Source organism: Eurytemora carolleeae, unplaced genomic scaffold (assembly GCF_000591075.1).
Source record: "Eurytemora carolleeae unplaced genomic scaffold, Eaff_2.0 scaffold67, whole genome shotgun sequence".
Taxonomy (NCBI): domain Eukaryota; kingdom Metazoa; phylum Arthropoda; class Copepoda; order Calanoida; family Temoridae; genus Eurytemora; species Eurytemora carolleeae.
In genome coordinates this window covers 423,707-448,181 of record NW_019396097.1, presented here as the reverse complement: position 1 = coordinate 448,181, position 24,475 = coordinate 423,707, and the positions used below count along the sequence as shown (strand labels likewise).

Genomic DNA, 24,475 nt, shown 5'->3' with positions numbered 1-24,475 from the left:
AGACTTTTTTAGCGGTTACCGAGTAAAGTACTCTTTCAATGGTATAATTAAATAATTGTTGGTAAATAAAGAAACATGTTCACTGCTGCAGAGAACCATGCATTTCATAAAGAAAACCGAATAAACTCTGTACAATCGTCTCTGAATTCTCCTTCGCTGTGGGCAGGGGCGTATTCAGAAATTTGTCCGGGGGGGGGGGCTTAATTTTTTTCTCTTTCCCTGAAATCAATAGATTTCACTGGTCCAGAGGGGGTCATAGCCCCCATAGCCCCCCCCCCCTAAATACAGGTCTGGCTGTGGGTAACCCTGTATTTAATGTTTTCAATAAAATCTCCCCGACTCCTTACTTCCTTTGAATGTTTAAATAATTAAAAAAAAAACTAATTCTGAAAACGTATCCACCCCCAAAGTAGGAGTTTTGAACGTCGAATTTGCGCTCAAACTCAGGATTTACAGATCTTAAAAAGTTTTATATGTCTCAAATGAATCCGAAAGAATTTTTCCACAACACTGCATTCTCAGTTCAACTAACTTACATAGCCGGTCACTCTCTTTAAGGATAAAACTATTAAAGTTCTCTTAAGGATAAAACTATTAAAGTGTCCAATAACTTAAACTATGAAAGATGTCTTAAAGGGAGTGACCGGCAATGTATAGTAGTTGAACTGAGAATGAAGTTTTGTGGAGAAATTTTTAGGAATCATTTAAGACCTATGAGACGTTTTTACGATGCATATTTGTTCAGCAAGAGCGCAAATTCAAGCTTTAAAATCCCCATAGATTGTTCATTTAGGAGGAATAATTTTGAAAATCAGTTTTTAAAAAATTAATCAATAACGACGAGGAAAAATGTGTTAAAAATTTTACATTAAACTAATTAGTTGTTTATGAACAGGTTGAGAAAATAAAATTAAACTATTATTATCGAATATAAGTAATCTTATTCAGTTATTGGTTTTTGTAATGTCTCATTGTTCACAAACATTTTCTGTAGATTTCCTGGAATTTTTTACTGAAAAGACAACAACTGAAAAATTTAAAGAAATATGAAAACAAATTTATAAAGAATAAGAAATTCAATATAATGATGAAAAATAAATAATTGATTCTATCATTGATTTATTGAGAACATTTTAATTGAGAAATATATGTTCCTAAACATCTAATTAGTTTACTCAAGAGAATTGGTTTTACATTTTTTGTCGTCGTTATATCATAATTTTGAAAATATCGATTCTCAAATGGATTATTTTGATCGTCGACTTTGCACTCAAACTCAGTAATTATACATCATTAAAACATTTTATATGTCTCAAATGTATCCTAAAAAGTTTCCACAAAACTACATCCTCAGTCAACTACCATATATTGCCGGTCACTCCCTTTAAGGATTGGGGAATGTAGAAATTTAAATGATGGGGGGGGGGGGGAAAAGAGAAGGGACAGGATTTACTGAAAATGGCCAAGTTAGACATTCCTCTCTCCTTTATACATTTGATTATCTAGTGTGCCAAGTTTGAGTACATTTATAATCTGGCTTATACCCTTCCTTAACCTTTTCATCTATCATCTACCCTCCCAGCTTCTCCAGCTTGTAAATTAAGGATAAGGGGGGGGGGGAGATATTTCTTTGGTCTTTTATTTTTATAATTAAAGGTGATACACTAGACAGTGTTTGTAGACATAGTTGGAGGTCGTTTTCAGTTCAGTTTTAGGTATCTGAGAGGTTGTGTAGGTGTAGGAGAGGTTGTGTAGGTATATGAGATGTTGTGTAGGTATCTGAGAGGTTGCGTAGGTGTAGGAGAGGTTGTGTAGGTCTGGTACCTGAGAGCTTGTGTAGGTGTAAGAGAGGTTGTGTAGTTGTGGGAGAGGTTGTGTAGGTATATGAGAGGTTGTGTAGGTGTAGGAGAGGTTGTATAGGTATATGAGAGGTTGTGTAGGTATCTGAGAGGTTGTGTAGGTGTAGGAGAGGTTGTGTATGTTTAGGAGAGGTTGTGTAGGTATATGAGAGGTTGTGTAGGTATATGAGAGGTTGTGTAGGTACATGAGAGGTTGTATAGGTATATGAGCTGAGAGGTTGTGGAGGTGTAAGAGAGGTTGTGTAGGTATATGGGAGGTTGTGTAGGTATCTGAGAGGTTGTGTAGGAGTAGGAGAGGTTGTGTAGGTATATAAGAGGTTGTGTATGTGTAGAAGAGGTTGTGTAGGTGTGGGAGATGATGTGTAGGTATATTAGAGGTTGTGTAGGTTATGAGGGGTTATATAGGTATATGAGAGGTTGTGTAGGTATCTGAGAGGTTGTGTTGGTGTATGAGAGATTGTGTAGGTGAAGGAGAGGTTGTGTAGGTATATGAGAGGTTGTGTAGGTTTATGAGAGGTTGTGTAGGTGTAGGAAAGGTTGTGTAGGTATATGAGGGGTTGTGTAGGTATATGAGAAGTTTTGTAGGTATATAAGGGGTTGTGTAGGTATATGAGGGGTTGTGTAGGTATATGAGAGGCTGTATAGGTGTATGAGGGGTTGTGAAGGTATATGAAGGGTTGTGTAGGTATATTTGGAGTTGTGTAGGTATATGAGGAATGATGTAGGTATATGAGAGGTTGTATAGGTGTATGAGGGGTTGTGAAGGTATATGAAGGGTTGTGTAGGTATATGAGGAGTTGTGTAGGTATATGAGGGGTTGTGTAGGTATATGTGGAGTTGTGTAGGTATATGAGGAATGATGTAGGTATATGAGAGGTTGTGTAGGTATATGAGAGGTTGTGTAGGTATATGAGAGGTTGTGTAGGTATATGAGGGGTTGTTTAGGTATATGAGGGGATATGTAGGTAAAGGAGAGGTTGTGTAGGTGTATGAGAGGTTGTTTAGGTATATGAGAGGTTGTGTAGGTACATGAGAGGTTGTATAGGTATATGAGGAATTATGTAGGTATATGAGAGGTTGTGTAGGTATATGAGGGGTTATGGAGGTTTATGAGAGGTTGTGAAGGTATATGAGAGGTTGTGTAGGTGTATGAGAGGTTGTGTAGGTATATGAGGGGTTGTTTAGATATATGATGAGGGTATGTGTAGGTGTATCACTCTAGTATGCCAAGTCCATTAGCGCCTGATCCAATCAGGGTTCAGCCATGTGTTTGGTGTCTATTCTGAACCAATAGAAATTGCATGGTGGTAACATTTATCTTTCTATCTATAGCTCATTATCCAATTAGAGATGAATCCTTATATCGGCGCTATAAAAGTAAATGGAAACATATACTTTTAGTAAACTATATATAGTGGTATGAGGGGTTGTGTAGGTTATAGGAGAGGTTGTGTAAGTATATGAGAGGTTGTCTAGGTGTATGAGAGGTTGTGTAGGTATCAGGGGTTGTGTGGGTAAAGGAGAGGTTGTGTAGGCATATGAGAGGTTGTGTAGGTGTATGAGAGGTTGTGTAGGTGTAGGAGAGGTTGTGTAGGTATATGAGAGGTTGTGTAGGTATCTGACGGGTTATGAAGGTTTATGAGAGGTTGTGTAGGTATTTGAGAGGTTGTGTAGGTATAGGAGAGGTTGTGCAGGTTGAGAGGTTATGTAGGTTTATGAGAGGTTGTGTAGGTATATGATTAGGGGTTGTGTAGGTTATAAGGTTTGCCCCGCCCCCCCTTTACACAAATGCTCTCGTACGCCCCTGGAGAGGTAATAAAGTTTCAATGTTTACTTTAAATCCAATTCCCCCCCCCCCTACCCCCTCTCAGAGAGGAGAGGTTAAATTATTAGTAAAATATTTAATTTCAGACAGTAGAGAGGACCCACACAAAGAATTTAATTGGGACAAGTTCACAAAAAAACCCCATGCCAAGTTTAAATACATTTGAATTCTTCTAGCAGTCAGTTTACGTTTAAATATCTTAAGGAGGGTTGTAAAATAATATCACGCATTTAAATGCGATAAATTGAAACTTAATGAAATTATGTTACAGTGATAACCAGAAAACGATGGAATAGAAAGACGACATTATAGCAATGTTTAACCCTATTCCTGCTGGGTAATTTTCTAAAATCTAGTTACCAATAATATAGCTCAAGCAAGAGTTGATTCCCTTCCCAAACCAAATTATAATCTTATTGTGTGTTACTCATTAAAAGTGGGTGCAGTGTGTTTGTCATTTTTAGTAGAAGGGTTTTTTTGAGTACTCAAAAATTCACTAAGATTGTCTCAATGTCTCAATGTCAATAAATAAACTCTTTTAAACAAAATATTAGAAATTTTATTTTTTATTTATCTTCATAATATCATGATGAGGCCAAGGGACAAGAAGCCTTGATTTTAAATAACGAATTTTTTCCTTAAGCTAAAGTACCATTCATTTATTTTTTATGTATATTGTATATGTAAACTGTAAAGTTTCAGACACTAAAATGTAACCCTTAAAAGCTTAAATACACTTGTTAAAAAGGTTAGTCTTTAAAGCGTACATTGGCAATGTAATAAAGAAAACCATATACCACCGTAAAAACAAACCAAGCATTGCTTTAAAAAAAAAATATAAAACTTCTTTGCACCCCCCCTGGAAAAATCCTGGTTACGGGTCTAGTGTCAGATTTTGATCAAATTTAGGTTTTTGAAAAGCCTTTAACATAAGGAAACGAATTGCACAAGTTTTGCAAAAAAAAATGCAAATTTTTTGCAAACAACCTGTCAAAGGAAATTTGCACATTTTTTGTTTTTCTTGATTAAAAATCAGGTTATTTAAAATTTTGCAAAATTTTTTGCATATTTAAAATGGTATGGTCAAGGGCTTTTCAAAAATGTATAATTTTTCATTTTTTGGACAAATTTTTTTTTGAAAACATTTTTACTATATAACTGGATTTTGCGATTAAAAAATTCAATTTTTGCAAATTTGCAATTTTTTTGCAGATTCTAAAAAAAGCACAAGAGCTTTCCAATGATGTATCATTTGTCATATTTAGATATCAAACATGGGATTTAGGGGGGTTGACCCCCCCCCCCAACATATCCTGGTTTTCAAGTACCCCAGCAGAGATAGGGTTAAACGGTTTAATGTTGTTACAAAGCAAATATTTTTTCTAGTATATTTAGCAAAGCACAATTTAAGTGAAAACTGTACAATTGCTATGCCTGATGTTCACTGTACATTGAACTAGTTTAATTGTCCTAACTTGAGTTTTAAAAGTCGAGTCTTTCTATTTCTCAGTTTTCTGGTTATCACTGCATATTATACAAAAAGACATATATAATGGTGTTATTATAGATATACGCACTTTATAATCGTGTTTTCTTTGACTAAGCAAAAATACACTTTAGCTGACTGTACAAATGTAATGTTCAGTGTGACGTATGATGATTATTTTTAACATTTTAATGGGAGAGGGGGTATTTTATAGATTACCAATTTCTTACAAAAGAAAGTCATCTATGTGCACAGTAACCTCCCCCCCTTGGCTTTCTGTACTCTAATCTAACTAGTTCTATCACACAGCTGACTAATACAAATACAGTATGACGTCACAGAGTATAATGTGTCACACCCCAAGTACTTGATACGGGTTTGATAGCGTTTATGCACAATTAAAGTGAGATATAGTTTGAATTTTATTAGTTCTTAAATCTTTTATAACGACTCAAATATTAGGTCTTATAGATTTTAAAAATTGTACAAAAAAATCTGATCATTTTAAGTTTTTCCTTGAACAAATATTGGTTACTTCACATTGAGAACTAAATCTGATTTGTACATCTAAAAAAATGCAAGAGCAAAAATTGGATTGGTTTGTAGGTTATTTACCTATATGCGCTTTAAGAAATATATGCTAAATGCCCATTTAAGTTTCTCCTATGGTCAGATTTAGATATACAGTTTTCAAACCATTTATAAAATCTTACAATCATGATAAACAGATTTGGTAATTCGTTTAGTAAATGTTTCTGTTGGATTTTTACTGAGAAATTTTATTTATGTGTTTTTGTAAAATATACACTGTACAAAAAAAATCATAATTTAGTGAGTAATAAATCTGTGAAAGAGTGAATCCCTCCATTCCCATGTTAATTGGGGTCTGTCCTAGAGAACGGTTTTTGGACAGACTAAGGGGCCGAGCGTCGCGGCTAAGGGCCCTGGCGCTGCGGCCACATGACCAATGATATTGTACAAAATTGAAAGGAGGGGGGGGGGGGGCAAAAATCGTTCTCTAGGAAATTACCGTTAATTGAGACTCGTGTTTTAAGAGAATTCTAGGTCAAACTTGATTGTATGAAGCTGATAATCATAAACATTGCAAGATGAATCCACAGGAGTCAGTTATACCACTCTCCCAACAGTTAATTGATTCTTCCCAAAATCTATCTTTCATAACCTCCCAAGAATCGAAAACCACGCCGTCCCAACAATTAACACCATGTTCCTTCCAAGATTTAACCCTTCCTTACCAAGAACCAACTACTGTGCCTTCCCAAGAACCAACTACCCTTCCCTTCACAGAACCAACCACCATACCTTCCCAAGAACCAACCACCATACTTTCCCAAGAACCACCTACACTTCCATTCCCAAAACCCACTACCCTACCCTCCAGAGAACCAACTACCCTTCCTCCCCACGAACCAACTACACTTCCTTCCAAAGAACCAACCACCCTTCCTTCCCAAGAACCAACTACCCTTCCTTCCCAAGAACCAACTACCTTTCCTTCCCAAGAACCAACTACCCTTCCTTCCCAAGAACCAACTACCCATCCTTCCCAAGAACCAACTACACCTCCTTCCAAAGAACCAACTACCCTTCCCTCCACAGAACCAACTACACTTCCTTCCCAAGAACCAACTACACTTCCTTCCAAAGAACCAACTACCCTTCCTTCCCAAGAACCAACTACACTTCCTTCCAAAGAACCAACTACACTTCCTTCCAAAGAACCAACTACCCTTCCCTCCCAGAAACCAACTACCTTTCCTTCCCAAGAACCAACTACCCTTCCCTCCACAGAACCAACTACCACTCCCTCCCAAAAACTAACTAACCCTCCTATAAAAGAACAAACTACCCTTTCCTCCCAAGAACCAACTATCCTACCTTCCCAAAAAATAATTACTCTTCCTTCCCAAAAGTTAGATGCAAACTCCAAGCTGCCGCCATCTCCCACCTCCCCTATTACAACTCCCTCTTTCTCCCAACGTTCAACTATGAGTTTCTCCCAAATACTCCCTCCCACTGAGGTAATAAACCCATTTGAGGGATTAACCACCTCAAAATCCCAAGACGAACCAGTCCCAAATCCTAGAATGCTTGTGAAACAGGGGTCTGGTCGGTTCCGAATTTATCCCGCAAACATTGAACCGAAACCAGAAATCCACGAAAACTTGAATGCAGTGAAAGCAACCCATCCAAGATTCAACGTAAAAGTAAACCAAAGAGCCTCTCTAATCCCAATCCTGGATAAATATTCCGAAACACACAAAGATGAACTCAACCCCAAGTCTAAATCTGTAAACAAGAAAAATACTTTTAAAAGTTGGATTTACAAGAAAGCTCCTAGTATATTAAAAGGTCAGGCTGAACATCATATGGTTATTGGTCCTCCGACTGAAACTGAGCATACACTAAACGTGATAAAGGTAAAATTATTCAACTTTTAATGTACATCATATATTAATACTTTTCTTCTATCAACAAAAATATAATTCACGATTTTTTTAGCTAAGAAGGGAATCCAATTAAAGAAAAAATAATGAAACATTAACATAGAACAAAAAGTTTCTTTTAAAATTTTTATATTATTTTTATTTTTAGGATGCTAGTGGGCACTTAATCGGACTACCAGAAGAGTGGAATTTAAATGGTCGACCTGAAGAATGGAAAACACAATTAGGAAACACAAAAATAGCGTTTTGATATTTTTCAAGTCATTTCAGTTTTTCGTTATAAAATTTCAGTGCACTGACACGTGTTGACGTATCGATTGTTTTTTTTTCTTTTATCACTTTATTAATTTCCAGATACGTCATAACAACATTTTATATTTTTAACCCAACTCAAATCATGAATAAATGCTTTTTGTTTCGTCAGACAAGAAGAAAAATGTCCTGAAAGAAATGGTGAAATTAAACACCCCAAATAGTCAGGAACCTATCATTTATTCATTCATTCCTTCAACCTTGTCATTCATTCACCCTTTATTCATTCATTCATTCATTCATCTATTCACTGTTAATCATGGGTTTGCAAAGAGGGGGGGGGGGGGAAGAATTACGAGTTTTTTGTTGTTGAAAATTTAGGATATTCAAAATGGGGATTACCACACCCTCCCTAGTTACACGCGCGCCTATCAAATTTTATTACTGATAGTTGTATATTCTTTAAAAAAGTAATTAATGTTTTTAACTTCTATAACTTTATAAGTATTTTGACAAAGTCGACATAATTTAATGAAACGATTCCGAGAAAAATGAAATATCGTTTTTCCTAATATCTGAATTAATACTTAACATTTCGCAGAAATTCACATATTTGAATTTACAAGCTTTAGATGATAGGTTATCAGGAAACATTTTACCAACAAGTGATTAACAAAAACCTTCTGAAGAAAGGAAAGAAAAAACAGCCGAGCCTTCAAATCGGTTCACCTTTCGACTTTAAGGAAGAATATTTTTTATATTAAAATGATAGTTCTGTATCATCAGAAAATCCGCAATTATTTGAAGAAAAAGTTGCGGAGTTTTTTAAAAGCTTTATTTGAGTGGAAATATGACTCTTTCTTAGAATATAGTTGTGTTCAGTCGCCGTTTCATACTTACCACAGACAATAGAACAATCTTTCTTTCCTTTTTTGTAAAAATTCCCTAATTTGATTTTTTTCTCTTAGCAGTTTCTTTTGATTGTTTCCAGATTATTTCGAGTGTTAAATTAAGACAATATTTTCCGTTGTTTCTGTAGCGAAAATCCGCATGTCACTTCTGTAGAGAATCCAAAATTAAAAATAATCAAGTTTTAATTTTAAAACCATAGATATTTTATAAATAGCATTCTTTAAATGTGGGGTCATCACAAATTATGTCTATAGTTCTTTCAATTGCGTTGACTCAAAATCTATTCTGTAGCATGAGTTCAAGGCCAAAATTGAAGCTGATGGAAGTATTACAGGTATACCTGACGACCTGAAACAGGACTTCAAGAAGGTTATGGAGTCTAACAAGGTGGAGAAGAACGAGGAGAACATCGTTAAGGCCGCCAACGTCGCCGAAACCAGTTTCAAACTCCGAAAGAAGAAAAAGACTGGGAAACTTATGAAAATTGACGAAACAAATGAAGCGCTGCCCAAACTAGATCGAAATATGACAAACGAGCAAATATTCGATCATTTGCGATCCTTGTGCAATCCTGATAGCTACGAAAACTTGTATAAAAAGGTAGAATGTGTGTGGCTTCGACAAATGCTTGGTTTCAGGTAAAAACTTCTTAAAATACTTTTTTTAACAATCCTTGCTTTTTTTCAGAATGCTTAATACAGCTTAGAATGGTTTAGAGTCGATAGAAAATGTTAATTTAGTTAATCAGTGCCATACATATCTAGTCAATTATTAATCATGTCGTCAGTTCTAAAATTTTTTAAATCTGACAAGAAGAAGAAGAGTTCGGGACATTATCTGGAGATTGCAGAGATTGGCATGCCAACCCAGGTATGATCAAGTAAGACTGCACAGACCAAATTTATGAAAAGCATCCAAGTGATGTGCATACGGTTAGGTCGTTTTTTTTCTCTTCTTTCACTTAGACAGACCTTGACCTTGAAATGTGCAAAAAAAACGAAAAAACAACGATGCAAAAACGAACATAATGTAACAATCGTCTATGGATCGTTTAAGCAAATTTTTTTAGTATAAAGAATAGATATTGCAAAGTTAAATAAACGCAAACTTGAACATAATACAGTTTTGAAATATTGGAAGTTTTATAAAAAAAAAATATTAAATTAGCTAAACCTCTTCTATTGAGCTTGAACAAATGCACGAAAAAAATTGGTTCAAATTAGTCTACTTAGTTCAATTACTTCTCGCTATTCATTGAATATGGTCCTAGGTGTTTATATTATATTTGAAAAAAATTATTCCCTTCTCTACCATAACATCAAAAACTATTTTCCCCATTATGTGTTAAAAAGATTTTTGAGCCAGAATTATTTAAGTTAAAGCCATCAAAAATAGAGAGAAAAAACTGACCAATGAAGTAAAATTATTTTTCCCCATACAATAAAAGAGAATACATTTTTCTATTCATTTCAGGTTTCTCACAATTTTTCCGGCAAAGTGAACCCAGACGGCAGTATCGCTGGTATCCCGGAATCCTGGAAGAAACGGCTTCAGCTGATGATAACGGCCGAAGAGGCCGAAAACCCCGAGATCGCCGAGAAGGCGGAGCAGATTATTAAATGGATCGATAACCGTCAGGGGGACAGCCAGGACTTTATGCGGGTCAACTCATCCCCTGGAAATAGTACAGTGCTCTCCAGTAATTCGTCAAATACGTCGGACGAAGGATTTCAGAGTATAAGTGACAACCTAGACAATTCGGACGTAGCCGAAGAGCTGAAGTGCCGTGACGGCGTGGAAACTGAAGCGCCGACTTTACGGAGAAAGAAAAATACGCGGCAAGGGCCACGGGTTACGAGAAATCTAAGTGATGATGCAGTTTTGGCTGAATTACAAGACATTTGCCAGGGATTTCTACCTTGGGAGACATATGATAAGGTCTGTGCTTGTCACGTCGCTCAAAAATGTGTTAAATAATATTTTAAATGATTAAATTTCATGACCTACAACATTAAGATGTAATTTTAAGTGACCACTGACCATCTATTTATAAAAATGGCATGTTCAATTCATAACGGCACCCTTTAAACCTATGTCTGATCAAGATTAAATTAAATATCTTTGAAAAGTTTTTTATTTTTAAAATCGGTTTATCTATAAAAGTAACATCTAACGGATTAGATAGAGAAACGGCGATATCTCCTTCATTCTTACTAGTTTAAAGGATACCGCTCCTTCATTGTTACTAGTTTATTAAAGGATACCGCTCCTTTATTGTTACTAGTTTATTAAAGGATACCGCTCCTTTATTGTTACTAGTTTATTAAAGGATACCGCTCCTTAATTGTTACTAGTTTAAAGGGTACCGTTGTGAATTGGACATTTCACTCATTTAATGGATGGACCGTTGAAATTACGTCTACAGTCCCAATAATTTTTGATTGATACAAATAAACTTTTCCCTCTTTTTGCACTATTTCTCTAAAGATTAAGTGGTCAATATTTAAACTCAATTCGTAACAAAACCTTCCTTTGATTTTTCTTTAAAATTTGTTTTGTGATGATTTTTTATACTCGGTTAATTTTATAAACTTCTGAAATATTAACTTATTTGAATTTTATTTTATTGTTTAGATTCTACAGCTTAAAAACTTTGGACGGAAGACTTAAAAAGTGAAATTTTAAATTGTTTGACTTAATTGTGAACTTAAAGCTTTATTACTCTGATTCGGTATTTTAAAAAGTAATTATTTTGTATTTATTGGGTTTAAGTTCCCACTTATGGCTTGCTTGTTCTTAGCCTTAATCTGTCCTGTTAAAAAATCTTGGAGAAAAACTCCTGGATTATCAATGAAATATTTTGCAGATTTCACATTTTTTCATTCTAGGATCGGTTATTGGGCTCAGGCGCTTCCGGTGTTGTTCATCTGGCGACCCATAAGGAGACTGGGGAGCAGGTGGCCGTCAAGGATATCGACCTGAGCAAGCAGAACAAGAAGGATCTCATCCTCATGGAGATCCGGGTCATGAAGGAACTACAGCATCCAAATCTGGTCAATTTCAAAGAGGTGAAAAATATATTTAGAAATTTTTTCATTTCAAATCGATCAATCAATGGTATTTGATCTTTAAAAAACCAAGACCACTGACGGGGTTAAGCGCTAACAAGCAACTATAAATTAAGTTATGTAAGTACAACTAGGGGGCTAGGTAGTCGCAATGCGAAGCCTATTAATATTGTAGTTCAATTTTTTTATCTCATTCAAAAATTTTGTTAATTGGGGCGTTTGTATCCTTTATGGTCTATTTTAGAATTGACATTATTGATTGATTTTTTTCCCAGGCGTTCTTGGTGGAGATGCACTTGTTCGTCGTGATGGAGTACATGGCAGGCGGAGCACTAACGGATGTTGTGACTGAGACAGTTATGAAGGAGACGTACATCGCCACGGTGCTCCTGGAGACCCTCAAAGGGATCCATTATTTACACTCCAAGGGAATACTGCATAGAGATATCAAGGTAATTAAAGGGCACAAGCATATATTTAGTATGATAATATCCTGCTTGATATATCTGATAGTTCTATATTTAGTCTGATAATATCCTACTGGATATATCTGATAGTTCTATATTTAGTCTGATAATATCCTACTGGATATATCTGATAGTTCTATATTTAGTCTGATAATATCCTACTGGATATGTCTGGTCGGGTAAAAATAACAGATTTTGGATTCTGCGCAAACGATGAAGTTCGAACTACAATGGTTGGAACACCGTACTGGATGGCACCAGAGGTCAGTATAAAAATTTGTACTGTTGTACAGTTGTACTCTTGTATAGCTGTACTGTTGTACTGTTGTACAGTTGTACAGTTGTACTGTTTTACAGCTGTACTGTTGTAAAGTTGTACTGTTGTACAGTTGTAATGTGTACAGTGGTACAATTGCACTATTTACATTTTACTACACACTTGACCAATGTATATTATTGCTGTGAATAATATTGTTTTGTTATTATTATTGAAATTTATTGATATTAAGTTTGATATTATTAGTATTTTTGTTCTTGTTATTGTTATGCCTGTGTATAACCAGGTTGGTAATGCTAATATTAATATTATCATCATCATTATTAACATAATTATTGTTATTGTTATTGTTATGAATGTATATAACTAGGTTGGTATTGCTAATATTAATACTATCATCATCATTATTAACATTATAATTATTATTATTGTTATTGTTATGAATGTGTATAACCAGGTTGTGAACCGGAAGCACTATGGGAAGAAGGTAGATATCTGGAGTCTAGGAATCATGGCTATAGAGATGAAAGACGGTGAACCACCGTACATGACGGAGGCGCCTTTGCGCGCGCTCTGGCTGATCGCGCAGAACGGTCGACCCACCATTGCTTCCAGGGAGAATATGAGCGCGCAATTCCAGGATTTTATTGATAAGTGTCTCGAGGTAATTATTAATTAAACAAGTGGAAGAGGAGTAGAAGTGGTTTAGAAGTGGTTTAGAAGTGGTTTAGAAGTGGTTTAGAAGTGGTTTAGAGGTGGTTAAGAGGAGGTTTAGAAGTGGTTCAGAAGTGGTTCAGAAGTGGTTTAGAAGTGGTTTAGAAGTGGTTCAGAAGTGGTTCAGAAGTGGTTCAGAAGTGGTTTAGAAGTGGTTCAAAAGTGGTTCAGAAGTGGTTTAGAAGTGGTTTAGAAGTGGTTTAGAAGTGGTTTAGAAGTGGTTTAGAAGTGGTTTAGAAGTGGTTTAGTAGTGGTTTAGAAGTGGTTTAGAAGTGGTTTAGAAGTGGTTTAGAAGTGGTTTAGTAGTGGTTTAGAAGTGGTTTAGAAGTGGTTTAGAAGTGAAGAGATAAAGAAGATGGGCGCAAACAAGAAACTCTGTAAAGTTTAAAGAGTGTAGCGGGTCTTTGTAATGTCTACTTTCCAGCTAGCTGGCAGCTAGAATTTTCAGCGCCGGGTCGCAGATGACCAAAAATAACTACAAAATCATTTTCAAATGCGATTTTTTTGTTTGGACTAGTTTCATTTTAACCAATATTAGGTAGAAATGAATTCGCAAGGTTTTATTGCAAATATTGAGAGTTCTAGAATTCAAAATGTAGGTGGGAACCTTGTTTTATGTACACCCTTTAAATTAACCACATTTTCTTCATGTTCAGGTTGATGTAGAGAAAAGGTGGAGTGCTGAGGAACTGCTATCCCATCCCTTCCTTGTAGCTACAGTAGACTGTAGCAAGCTAGTTCCATTAATAAAAGCTGCAAAATCTGTTCTAAGCAAACCTTAAATCAATATTAGCTGTTCTTAGTTTCTTTCAGATTTCTTGAACCTTTTTCAAAACATACTAAACCTCTTGCAGGACTCGTTCCCAAATCTCTGGAACATATTCAGAACTTCCTAAACCTTCTAAACCTTTCCTTCATTTTCCTAAACCTTCCCCAAACCTCCTTAAACAGTTCTGAACGTTCTAAGCCTTCCCTAGACAGCCCAAACCTTCCTTCAACCTCCTAAATCTTCTTCAGATCTCCTTAAACAGTTCTGAACTTTCTAAACCTTCCCTAGACCGCCCAAACCTTCATTGAACCTCTTAAATCTTACCTAAAGATTAATTCACGAGTTTACATGGAATTTAAACCAAAACTGGAAAACCTCTAACTTTCAATGTACATGTACAATACACACAGTTTACATGTACATTGTTTTATGAACAATGAACATTCATACTGTCATCAATTAGATTAGAATTGTAAATAAGATTTTGTATTAACTACGTCTAATTTTAAAAGCCTCGTCCCCCTACCCCCCGCTGTAAGCTTGTTACACGTACACCGCTCCTAAATTATGTTGGGAACTGATGCTGAAACTAAATGTCGTCTTTTTTTACCATCGATTAACTAGGTTCAAATAACTTCGGGAGCGGTGTATTTTCCTTTTTTTAAAATCCTTTTTCATCACATTTTTAATGAAATTCTTCCATTAAGTAATATTCAAAGTTTTTTCTGCTTTTATCATGAAACTATTTCTGATCTCTCTTAAAACCTTTGAAAAAAATGGGAAACTGCTTAAAACAGGGAATAATAAATTTTTCTCTCACCGCTGATCTTTAATAAAGAAAAAGAATTTTTTTTACTTCTTGAAGGAACTGATTGAAATTTTTAGTTGGAATCTTTTGATTAATCGTACGTTTGGATTGAATTGTACAGTTCTCTGAAATATTGAAACCTCTCTTTGGACCAAAAAGTAAAAATATCATAATAACATGAATTTAAAAATATTGAAATGTATACATTAAATGTCGTTCCCTTGCCCTTGTATAGTGAAGGAAACAACTGGTGATTTAAACTTAAGATATTTGATAATAAACTATGCATGGTATCAATAAACAGTACAGTACAGTACAGTACAGTACAGTAAACCCAATTATATTTTGTTGATTTATGTCTTTAAAGTTACTTATTTTGACAGTCCTGCTTAATTGTACCTTCTTGTACAACTATATGTTCACGTACAATTACAGTGCATGTACATTGCACATTGTTCCAGCCCATGATTTAGCTTGAGATTACATGTACTTTGTAACTGTACAATCTTGAACTATTGTGTACTTTAGAATTATTGAAAGAAGTGAGCTTAATTATGTGATTTTGTTTCTTTTTACGCATTTTTGTATTTGTTATATTATGCACACTGTTTCGTGCTTATTTGACGCATTTTCTACGCATTTGTAATCAAAATTAACTAAATTTATTTGAAGTAAACAATGTTATAAATCAAATTTTTTATTTTATATCTTATTGTTTTAAGCAGAGCAAGGTCAAAGGGCGCTTCGGGCTGATCTGCCTGTAAGCCTATACGTACAGCATTATTCACAAAAGATGGGATTCAGAAGTACTTGATATTCAAGATTCCCTTAAACTTGCAACTTTAAACTTGTTTCCTTATTTGCCAAATCATTTAACGAGCCCCTAAAAGACAAAAGCCTTAATTTAACCTTGGGCTTTCAGATTTTCCTTTCAGTCTCATCCTTTGTGGGTAACCGTGTATATTTTGAAAAAAGAACTTATAAATTTCGTATATTTTTCTTTTTTCAATTGGCGGAGCTAAAATTTTTTAGAAAATCAAAATAATTTTCAGGGCTTTTAAAATCTGATGGCCAAACACTTTCTTGGGCTAGAGGTCAGAACTTTTGTATGAAGTATCGTCAATCTTGAACACTTATCTGAAAATTCTATGTTGGCTAATTTAGATTTGAGGATAAATGCCTCTTTATTTACATTATCTCTGCAGACTATGATCACGACAGGATTTCATAGAGGAATTAAATCAATCAATCTACATAAGTGACTTGATCCCGAGATTCAAAAGTTCTGACTTCGGGATATAAAAGTTACCACAAAAAATATGTGACTGATCGGTTCATCCAACTCGTTAAATATAAACAAACAGACAAGCCAAATTTATATATTTAGATTAAGTTTATATGTATTGAGAACCAGATAACTGTGGAATAGGAAGACGACTTAAAGGCTCAAGTTATGATCTTAAATAGTCCAAAGAGCATAAGACGCAACAATTGTGCAGTGTACATGTTGTACATAGACGAATTTTACAAAAGATAGAAAAACTATTTGCTTTGTTACTGCAACCTTCATCAGTCATTCTATTCCACAGTTGTCTGGATATCACTTGGTACATGTTAAGAATTGAGAAATTAAGAAATAAAAATTAATGAAAAAATACTTAGGAGGGAGAAAAAAATGTCGAATAATTCTCAAGAAGGATGCTAATTAAAAGCAAATGATTGAGACAAAAGATCATTTTCAGAGCTGCATAAAAATGGTTTTGTGAAGAATTGGATTGAAGGAATTGAAGGCGATTTTTGCAAATAAATTCTAGTACAATAGATGGCAACGTTATAAAATTTGACTCTCAGTACGAGGGAGGGAACTCCCGGACGCCATGAGCCTCCGTTATGCAGACATGAGCCTCCGCTTTGCAGAATTGAGCATGCGCAACACATCAAAATGTGCCTGTGTAATACAGGAGGTATTTTTTAACTTGTGCTTAAAGTTTAAATAAAAGATTTTTTTGAAATTTTCAGACATAGTGGCATGAGAGGCTTCTCAAAGATGAGAAGTATTTATTAATTATCATAAATAGTGCCTAATTATGATTAATAAAGTGGTATCTAAAACTTAAAACATTTTTTACGCGAAAAGGAAAATATTTAGAAAAAAAATTAAATTGAATTTTATTTCATCTTTTATAACCTTTGATTTTATCGATACCTTTTTTGAAGTTTAAATTAAATCTAAAAAATTTGTTTTTATTATTTAAATCTTAACATTTTTAAAAAAAGGTATTGTTTAAATCAAAGATTACAACGAAACAAACCAAGTTTACTCCAGAAATATTTCTCCAAATATCTTCCTTTCTGCGTAAGAAATGTTTAAAGTTTTAATATAGTCCACTCCATATATGTTTCTAATCATGACAATCAATGAACAACTCTAATCTTTAGTAAAATTCTTATGCCACTATGTCAAAAAAAAATTGTTAAAAGTTTTCATCACTTATAAAAACCAAGATTTAAAAAAGCTGTGCTGTATGGTGGCGGCTCGTTCACAGCATAGCGGAGGCACTGTCTGCATATAGTGTAGGCTTTGTCTGCATAGTGGAGGCTCAGTCTGCCTAGCAAATCTGGGAGGCTCAATGTCTGCATAGTGCATAGCAGAGGCTCATGGCGTCCGGGGGTTCCCTCCCTATCAGTACAGCTGTATTCGTACGTCACAATTGTGTTAACTTACTAATTCTTATAAGTTTTTGTGTCCGACAAAATTATTAATAACAGTGATAATTTTTAAATAAAGTGCTTATCTTATAGCAAAATAAGTGCGATTTTATGTTTTCTTTATTTTCTTGTTTTACACCATTTCAATCTTGGAAAACATGTCAACAATTATTTGTGAGAAAATTTCGTTTTCCTTGTCATATTTGACACTTGTGACGTCATGTATAATTATTCCATTTCTCTGTTGCCACATATTGTACTTTCTATTTGGATTTTTGTAAAATTTTTATAATTAAGACTTCCTAACATGACAATTTAAAGTCAACCTAAAAAGGATAATGATTAATAATTGCATTTTTTAAAGTAAATATATTGTGCGACTGAACAATTATTGTTCAATCAAACTAAAATTCACATGGAAGGGTTTTAAGCAGTGGAGAACTATTTTTTTTAATTCAAGCGTAATTCGGTTCATTTAATTAATTAGCTCCATTGAACATATTGGAAATGAACAAAAAATGTTTAATTGAACTAAAGCTGAAAGTGTCGGTAAAATTTCTTTAATTACCCATAAATTATAGCTATAGTACAATGTTAACAATATTTTAGTGCAAACACACACAAAAATTTGTGTTCAGGGAGATGTTCATTTGCAATAACGTTCAATTGGACTTATAGGTATACAGGGGGAAAAAATTAGTTCGTTTGAAATATTTTTTTGTTGGAAATGTTTATTTGCACTTATAACGTTCAATTGCACTAATATTTGCAGAAAAAAATAATTATAGTCCGTTTGAAGAATTTTTTTGTTGAACATGTTCATTTGCACTAATATTTACAACCCTGCAAACATTTAGTCTCCGACAAACTGATCCGGTGAACAAGCGAGTTCGTTTCCTGGGAGTGCGATGGAACAAATATTTTTAGTCTTCCAGATTAATTGCACTAATAATCATAATTGTACTAAAATATTCCTGGCGGAAAATAAAAATTTAGTCCAATTGAGCACGTACAGTATAAAGAGCTCGAATTTGTCCGATTTGCACTAATGTTTGATCGTACTATGAACCGGATAGCTTGTATATACGTTAGAATTTCGGACAATTATGTGCAATTTCGCGGAAAGCATGCATTATAAAAATATTTCTCCGATTATAAGTATGATCGTAATTTCTGGTCAAAAAATAAAATATGATATGAGGATAAAAAGGAGAATTATTACCACAAATAATTAAATTGGATCCAATTAGTTTGAACTGAAAGAAGAACTGAAGAAAAAAGAAAAATCCAAAATGTAATGGTAAAATTATTTTTTAATTTACCCCTGTTCTAAATTTTGCAATATTTAGCCCTTTAACCGGTTTGTCCCTATCTATCTATCTATCTACGTCTGTCCATTTAAATACACCCACCGGGTCCGGTTACTACCTTGCAGGCTTGCTTCCCATTTTCTTGAATACACACACGCCGCACAGTACAGTCTCACGCACGCCTTTGCGCGCATATTAACCTCTCTTTTCCGGGGTGCACGATCACGAAACCGGCATCAAATCAAGCCTGCGGGCCGGCGCGCGTTATCATGAACTAACTCAAGCGCGTTCACTTCATTTTTCTATAAATCTAGCTTAGTGATGTTCTTCAGTCTTTAACTTGGTGCCAAGACAAAGATTGAGAGACTATTATTTTTTCAAATTTTTTTTATTCTTCAATGATAATGAGGGATTGTTATGAAGGATTAAGATTAAGGTGGGTTTATAGCTGGGTTAATAAAAAAGTTTCTCTTTTGAAGTTTGACATTCGCTAGTTGCTTACTGCAGGCCAGGTTGAGATAGAAGAATAAAATCGTATATTAGGAAATTACCCATTGCTTACAAGACCTAATCCTGATAAAGTACTAATAATTATTTTATAAAACTGTCTGTTCAGCTCATGTATAAAATGGATAAGAGGGGTCCTAAATCTATATTTATAGATGATAAACTTGTATATTAGAGAGAGTTTGCGAAATGTAAATAAGTAAGATAAACCATACTTTAATTATATTGTGTGGCACTATTTTATGGCCCTTTAATCAATTTTGTACTGCAGTATTATTTCAGGGTTGGGTTAGGTTAGGTTAGGTTATGGCAATTTCAATGCCTAGTGCTGCGGGCTAGGGCAGGCTAGGGGTTCAAGCGCTGCGGCCTGCATGTCCAACTTCCCATGTGTTACATAGGATATATCCAAAAATTATTTTTTTTTTTGGGGGGGGGGGGCCATTCCCCCCCCCCCACCTATAATTTTCCAATCATTCATTATGAAAATATCCTTATATCCGACGTATCTGTTAAGTGTAATTGTCAATTATGTATTTTAAAACAGATAATTTTTTAATAATATTTTTTGCCTGCCTTATCATATTCTTGCATTAATGTTGATTGTGCAAAACCTGTTCTTAATCTTTTACTCGCATGATGACACAAAATTTTCTGCATTTTTACGGAATTTTTATTTTTGAACATAATGAAGTCTAATGGTTCAAATTCCAAGATCAATTTAAATAAAGAAATGAAATAAAAAACTGCCCGTTTGTTTTTTATTTAATTATTTATGATATGTACGTGAAACTTCTCAAAATAAATCAATCTCCCAGCTCCAAGGGGGAGGGGGGGGGAGAATTCTGAAAAATATAAACCCTGAAATGTGAAGTGGTTTCATTAAAATGTCATTATTCAGGATTCACTCTGTGCGTATGACGACAGCTAGCAAGAGCGGTCATCCTACCTCCTGCTCTAGTATGGCGGAGATTATCTCTGTTCTATTCTTCAAGGTCATGAAATACAAGGTTGCCGAACCTAAAGCAGCTTCCAATGATAGGCAAGTTTCTTTTTAATGTTCAAAAGGAAATTAGTATTATTGAAGTCTTTTTAGTAACTGTCCAAATTTAACTTGAAATAATACATACTAAAAATAATTATATTCTCTGCGTTTTTATTTATTGGTAAAGGGGGGATTGGATTTTTCGAGAAAAAGGTTTCAAGTTTCAAGAAAAGCAAGTCATGTCAGTTACATTCTAATTTTTGAATCCTTATAATTTAACAATCAGACTGCCAAGATATTGAGATAAGAATGTCGAGTTTGAGAAGAGTTATCACCGATCAGTTCCTTTATTTGATTTTTTCTGAATTTCTGTCAGTTTTTATTTCTTCATTAATCCAGGTTTATCCTGTCGAAAGGACATGCAGCCCCCATCCTCTACGCTGCTTGGGCCGAGGCTGGTCTCTTCCCAGCCTCCGACCTTCTCAACCTCCGTAAGATCAACTCCGACCTCGAAGGACACCCAACCCCGAGGCTGAATTTTATCGACGTAGCGACTGGGTCTCTTGGTCAGGGGTTGAGTGTGGCGTGCGGGATGGCGTATGTCGCAAAACATTTCGATAATGTAAGATTTAACAAATTTTATGAAACTTCTTAATATCTTATTTCTCTTCCATGGTTTTCTTCATAAGATTGTTTTTGAAAAAGCCCTATTTCAAGTTTAAAAACAGCCACTGCACGTTTACATATTAAAGATTTAAATCATATTACGATGATTAGAATTTCAAATTAATGAAATTTTTCACATTGAAAAGTTGTTAAGGTTAAATTATTTATTATATGCGCAGGCAAGTTACAGAACCTACTGCCTCATGGGGGACGGAGAGTCCATGGAAGGGAACATCTGGGAGGCTCTCAACTTCGCCGGGTTCTACAAGCTTGACAACCTTGTTGCCATCATCGACGCAAACCGTCTGGGACAATCCGAACCCGCCCCTCTCCAGCACGATATGGAAACCTACAAGAAGCGTCTTCAATCCTTCGGATTCAACGCCATCGTTGTCGACGGGCATGATGTGGAGGAATTGTGTAAAGCGTTTTACGAGGCTGAGACCACCAAGGGAATGCCTACTTGTATTATTGCCAAGACCTTCAAAGGAAAGGACTTCCCTGACATTGAGAACGTGTTGAACTGGCACGGAAAGGCTCTGGGCGACAAAACTGATGCAATGATCTCCCATCTAGAAGGACTACTCAAGAATCCCGGGGCGGAAAATCTTCCAATCAGCGCACCGGTCAATGACGCCCCAGTCGTTGATATCTCCGGAGTTGCACTCTCCGCTCCTCCATCCTACGCCAAGGGGCAGACTTTGGCAACCCGAGAAGCGTATGGCAATGCATTGGCAAAGCTTGCCACCTCTCATAGCCGAGTTGTTGCCCTGGACGGAGATATGAAGAATTCTACTTTCTCACAGAGTATTCTTAAAGTTGACCCTAACAGGTGAAATATCAGAGATACAAATATTTTGAATTTTTTGCAAAAAAAAACATATGTTTTTACAAAGTCCCATCTCTCATTAGAGATAATTAATTTAACCTTTTTTATGATTTTTGTTTTTTATTTGAACTAAATCATTGAGAAAATGATTTATCATTTCAGTGAACATTTTTTATTGTGCAAATTGAAACAATAACAAAAAAGTTTCGCAAATTTTATAATATTTTTTCGTGGTTTTTCAAAATCTTATAAAAATCGGATTTCTAAGACAAATTTTGGTTTATTTTGAGGATCCATATACGAAGATTCACATATTATTATTTTAAGGTTTATCGAGTGCTTCATCTGCGAGCAGAACATGATCGGTGTTGGTATCGGAGTAGCGTGTAGGGATAGAACCGTCGCCTTCGCCTCTACCTTCGCTGCATTCCTAACCAGGGCCTTTGACAACCTTAGGATGGGAGTTATCTCGCAAACCAATCTGAATGTCGTCGGATCTCATGCAGGTTGAAGATTTTTGATAAATTATTTTACAATTTATAGCTTGTTTCAGGAGGGGTGTATATTTTTCAGAATCGTTGAGGATTTGGGGGGAAAATGTACATTTTTACATAAATTTTCCCATAAAAAATTATTTATTTTCCACAATTTCAAAGAATTAAACCCCCCAATTTTTTTTTTCTAACTTGTGGCGAAAAATGATTTTTAAGGGGTGCATGGGGGGGGGGGGAAGGATTTAAAAAGATGTTTTCGGTATTACAGAAAATAAAGAAAATCATTGGAGTAAAATCAAATCGAACTTTGATGAAAACAATATAATGTTTAAAGCTGTATCCGGATCTGTATCAAATTGCATTTGGATCGTAAATTGCAGCGAGTAATATGATCTGATGATCTAGGAATATCTATTGGTGAAGATGGGCCATCCCAGATGGCGCTGGAAGATCTTGCCATGTTCCAATCTCTTCCTGGTAAGCTTATAATTCATTCGTTTGAAGTTAAATTATTATAGCTTTTTGTCAAAATATTACACTTGGAGTACTGTTACTATAGGTTAACTTATCTTTTTATCTGCTACATTTGCTTGGTGATGTGGAAATACACAATTGGAGCGTCTCTGCCATTTCGTAACTATACTAACTTTGACTCATTAAGAATCAGTTCCTTTGATATGGTTTCAATTTATGATTTTATTTGATCAGGATGCACCGTATTTTATCCTTCTGATGCTGTCTCCACGGAGCGCGCAACCGAGCTCGCCGCAAACACGCGCGGGGTTTGTTTCATCCGAGTGGGTCGCCCTGTCGTTCCGATCGTTTACGAGAACAGCGAGCAGTTTCAGATTGGAAAGGCCAAGGTGGTCCGACAGTCTGATAGCGACAAGGTTCTGGTCATCGCTGCCGGGATAACATTGTTCGAAGCTCTCAAAGCCGCGGATACACTCGCAGCTCAGGTTATAAACAAGAAATAAAAGAACTGGTCGCCCAAGGGTGTATTACACTTCCTCAATCATAAAACTGAGGAATATTAACATCCCTCACATTTTGAAGTTATGCATTGAGAAAATCTTTAAATATTTTGTTGATACATGTTAATATTATCTAATATACAATTGTGGTTACAAGATAGAAGATAGAAAGATAGCTACCGGAAGTTTAAATACCGGAAATTTCAGTTTATCAAAATTTACAATATTTTACAATTCATGTTCAGTCTGAAATAAAAAATCGAGTTTAGTTGATGTCATAAAACATGCAGTTTAGTTAATGTCATAAAACATGGAGTTTAGCTAATGTTAAAACATCGAGTTTAGTTCATGTCATAAAACATCGAGTTTAGTTTAGACGAAAGATTTTAAATTGAATCCAAGGAAATAAAGTATTAGATCTTGAATATATTATAGAATACATGTTGAATGTTGCTATATTTGTTTGATATGATCATTAAAATTTTTTTTTTCAGGGAGTCAATGTTCGAGTTCTTGATCCCTTCACCATCAAGCCCATTGACGTGCAAGCAGTCCAGGAGAATGCAGCAGCCTGTGGAGGTCGTATCATCACCGTCGAAGATCATTACCCTGAGGGCGGTCTCGGTGACGCTGTTCTCGCCGCAGTTGCGACCTGCCGTAATGTGATTGTGCAAAAGTTGGCTGTTAACAGCGTGCCCAGATCCGGCCCGCCAGCCAAATTACTCGAGATGTTCGGCATTTCGGCCAACCACATCGTCCGCGCCTGTAACGACATTCAGAAGCTTTAAATATTGGATCATAAAGATCTTGTTGCACATGTTGATAATAACTTATAACTATGAATGTAATTTTAGCCGACGCGTATCACTGACTACGATCGTTCCAGTGATTAATTCCGTCCGTAGCTTACCGAGCATTTTTAGTTTATTCACGCATTTGTACAACGCATCTAAATTTAGAAATTAATCTATTTACACATAATTGTGATTTCATCCCGGAACATTCCTAAAGCATTTATATTTTATTCTAAATTATATGAATTTTCTAAAAAAATAAATAAATATATATTTCTTATATTCGACGAATTAATATTTCAGAA

General features: G+C 35.2%; 2 protein-coding genes across 6 annotated transcripts; both read left to right on the top strand.

The window, feature by feature from the left end:
• The first annotated feature begins 5,596 nt into the window (after positions 1 to 5,596).
• On the top strand, positions 5,597 to 15,598 carry LOC111694860 (serine/threonine-protein kinase PAK 2). 5 transcript variants are annotated; one of them, XM_023463900.1, is made up of 12 exons: positions 5,597 to 5,632; positions 6,003 to 6,054; positions 6,212 to 7,611; positions 7,787 to 7,865; positions 8,063 to 8,118; positions 8,538 to 8,633; positions 9,094 to 9,402; positions 11,691 to 11,870; positions 12,146 to 12,322; positions 12,484 to 12,600; positions 13,072 to 13,278; positions 13,985 to 14,495. In XM_023463900.1, exons 3-12 carry the CDS (start codon positions 6,280 to 6,282, stop codon positions 14,108 to 14,110), a joined length of 2,679 nt encoding a protein of 892 aa, XP_023319668.1. In that variant the 5' UTR covers positions 5,597 to 5,632; positions 6,003 to 6,054; positions 6,212 to 6,279; the 3' UTR covers positions 14,111 to 14,495. The 5 variants fall into 5 exon arrangements, with proteins under 5 accessions (XP_023319668.1, XP_023319669.1, XP_023319670.1 ...); XM_023463901.1 differs by having other exon boundaries at positions 5,599 to 5,632; positions 6,226 to 7,611; XM_023463902.1 differs by lacking the exons at positions 5,597 to 5,632; positions 6,003 to 6,054 and adding an exon at positions 14,983 to 15,598 and having other exon boundaries at positions 6,164 to 7,611; positions 13,985 to 14,130.
• A 4,712-nt stretch (positions 15,599 to 20,310) lies between these two features.
• On the top strand, positions 20,311 to 24,450 carry LOC111694861 (transketolase-like protein 2). The gene is made up of 7 exons (XM_023463904.1): positions 20,311 to 20,470; positions 20,813 to 21,035; positions 21,259 to 21,911; positions 22,236 to 22,414; positions 22,808 to 22,879; positions 23,111 to 23,361; positions 23,871 to 24,450. Exons 1-7 carry the CDS (start codon positions 20,316 to 20,318, stop codon positions 24,162 to 24,164), a joined length of 1,827 nt encoding a protein of 608 aa, XP_023319672.1. The 5' UTR covers positions 20,311 to 20,315; the 3' UTR covers positions 24,165 to 24,450.
• The last annotated feature ends 25 nt before the right edge of the window (positions 24,451 to 24,475 follow it).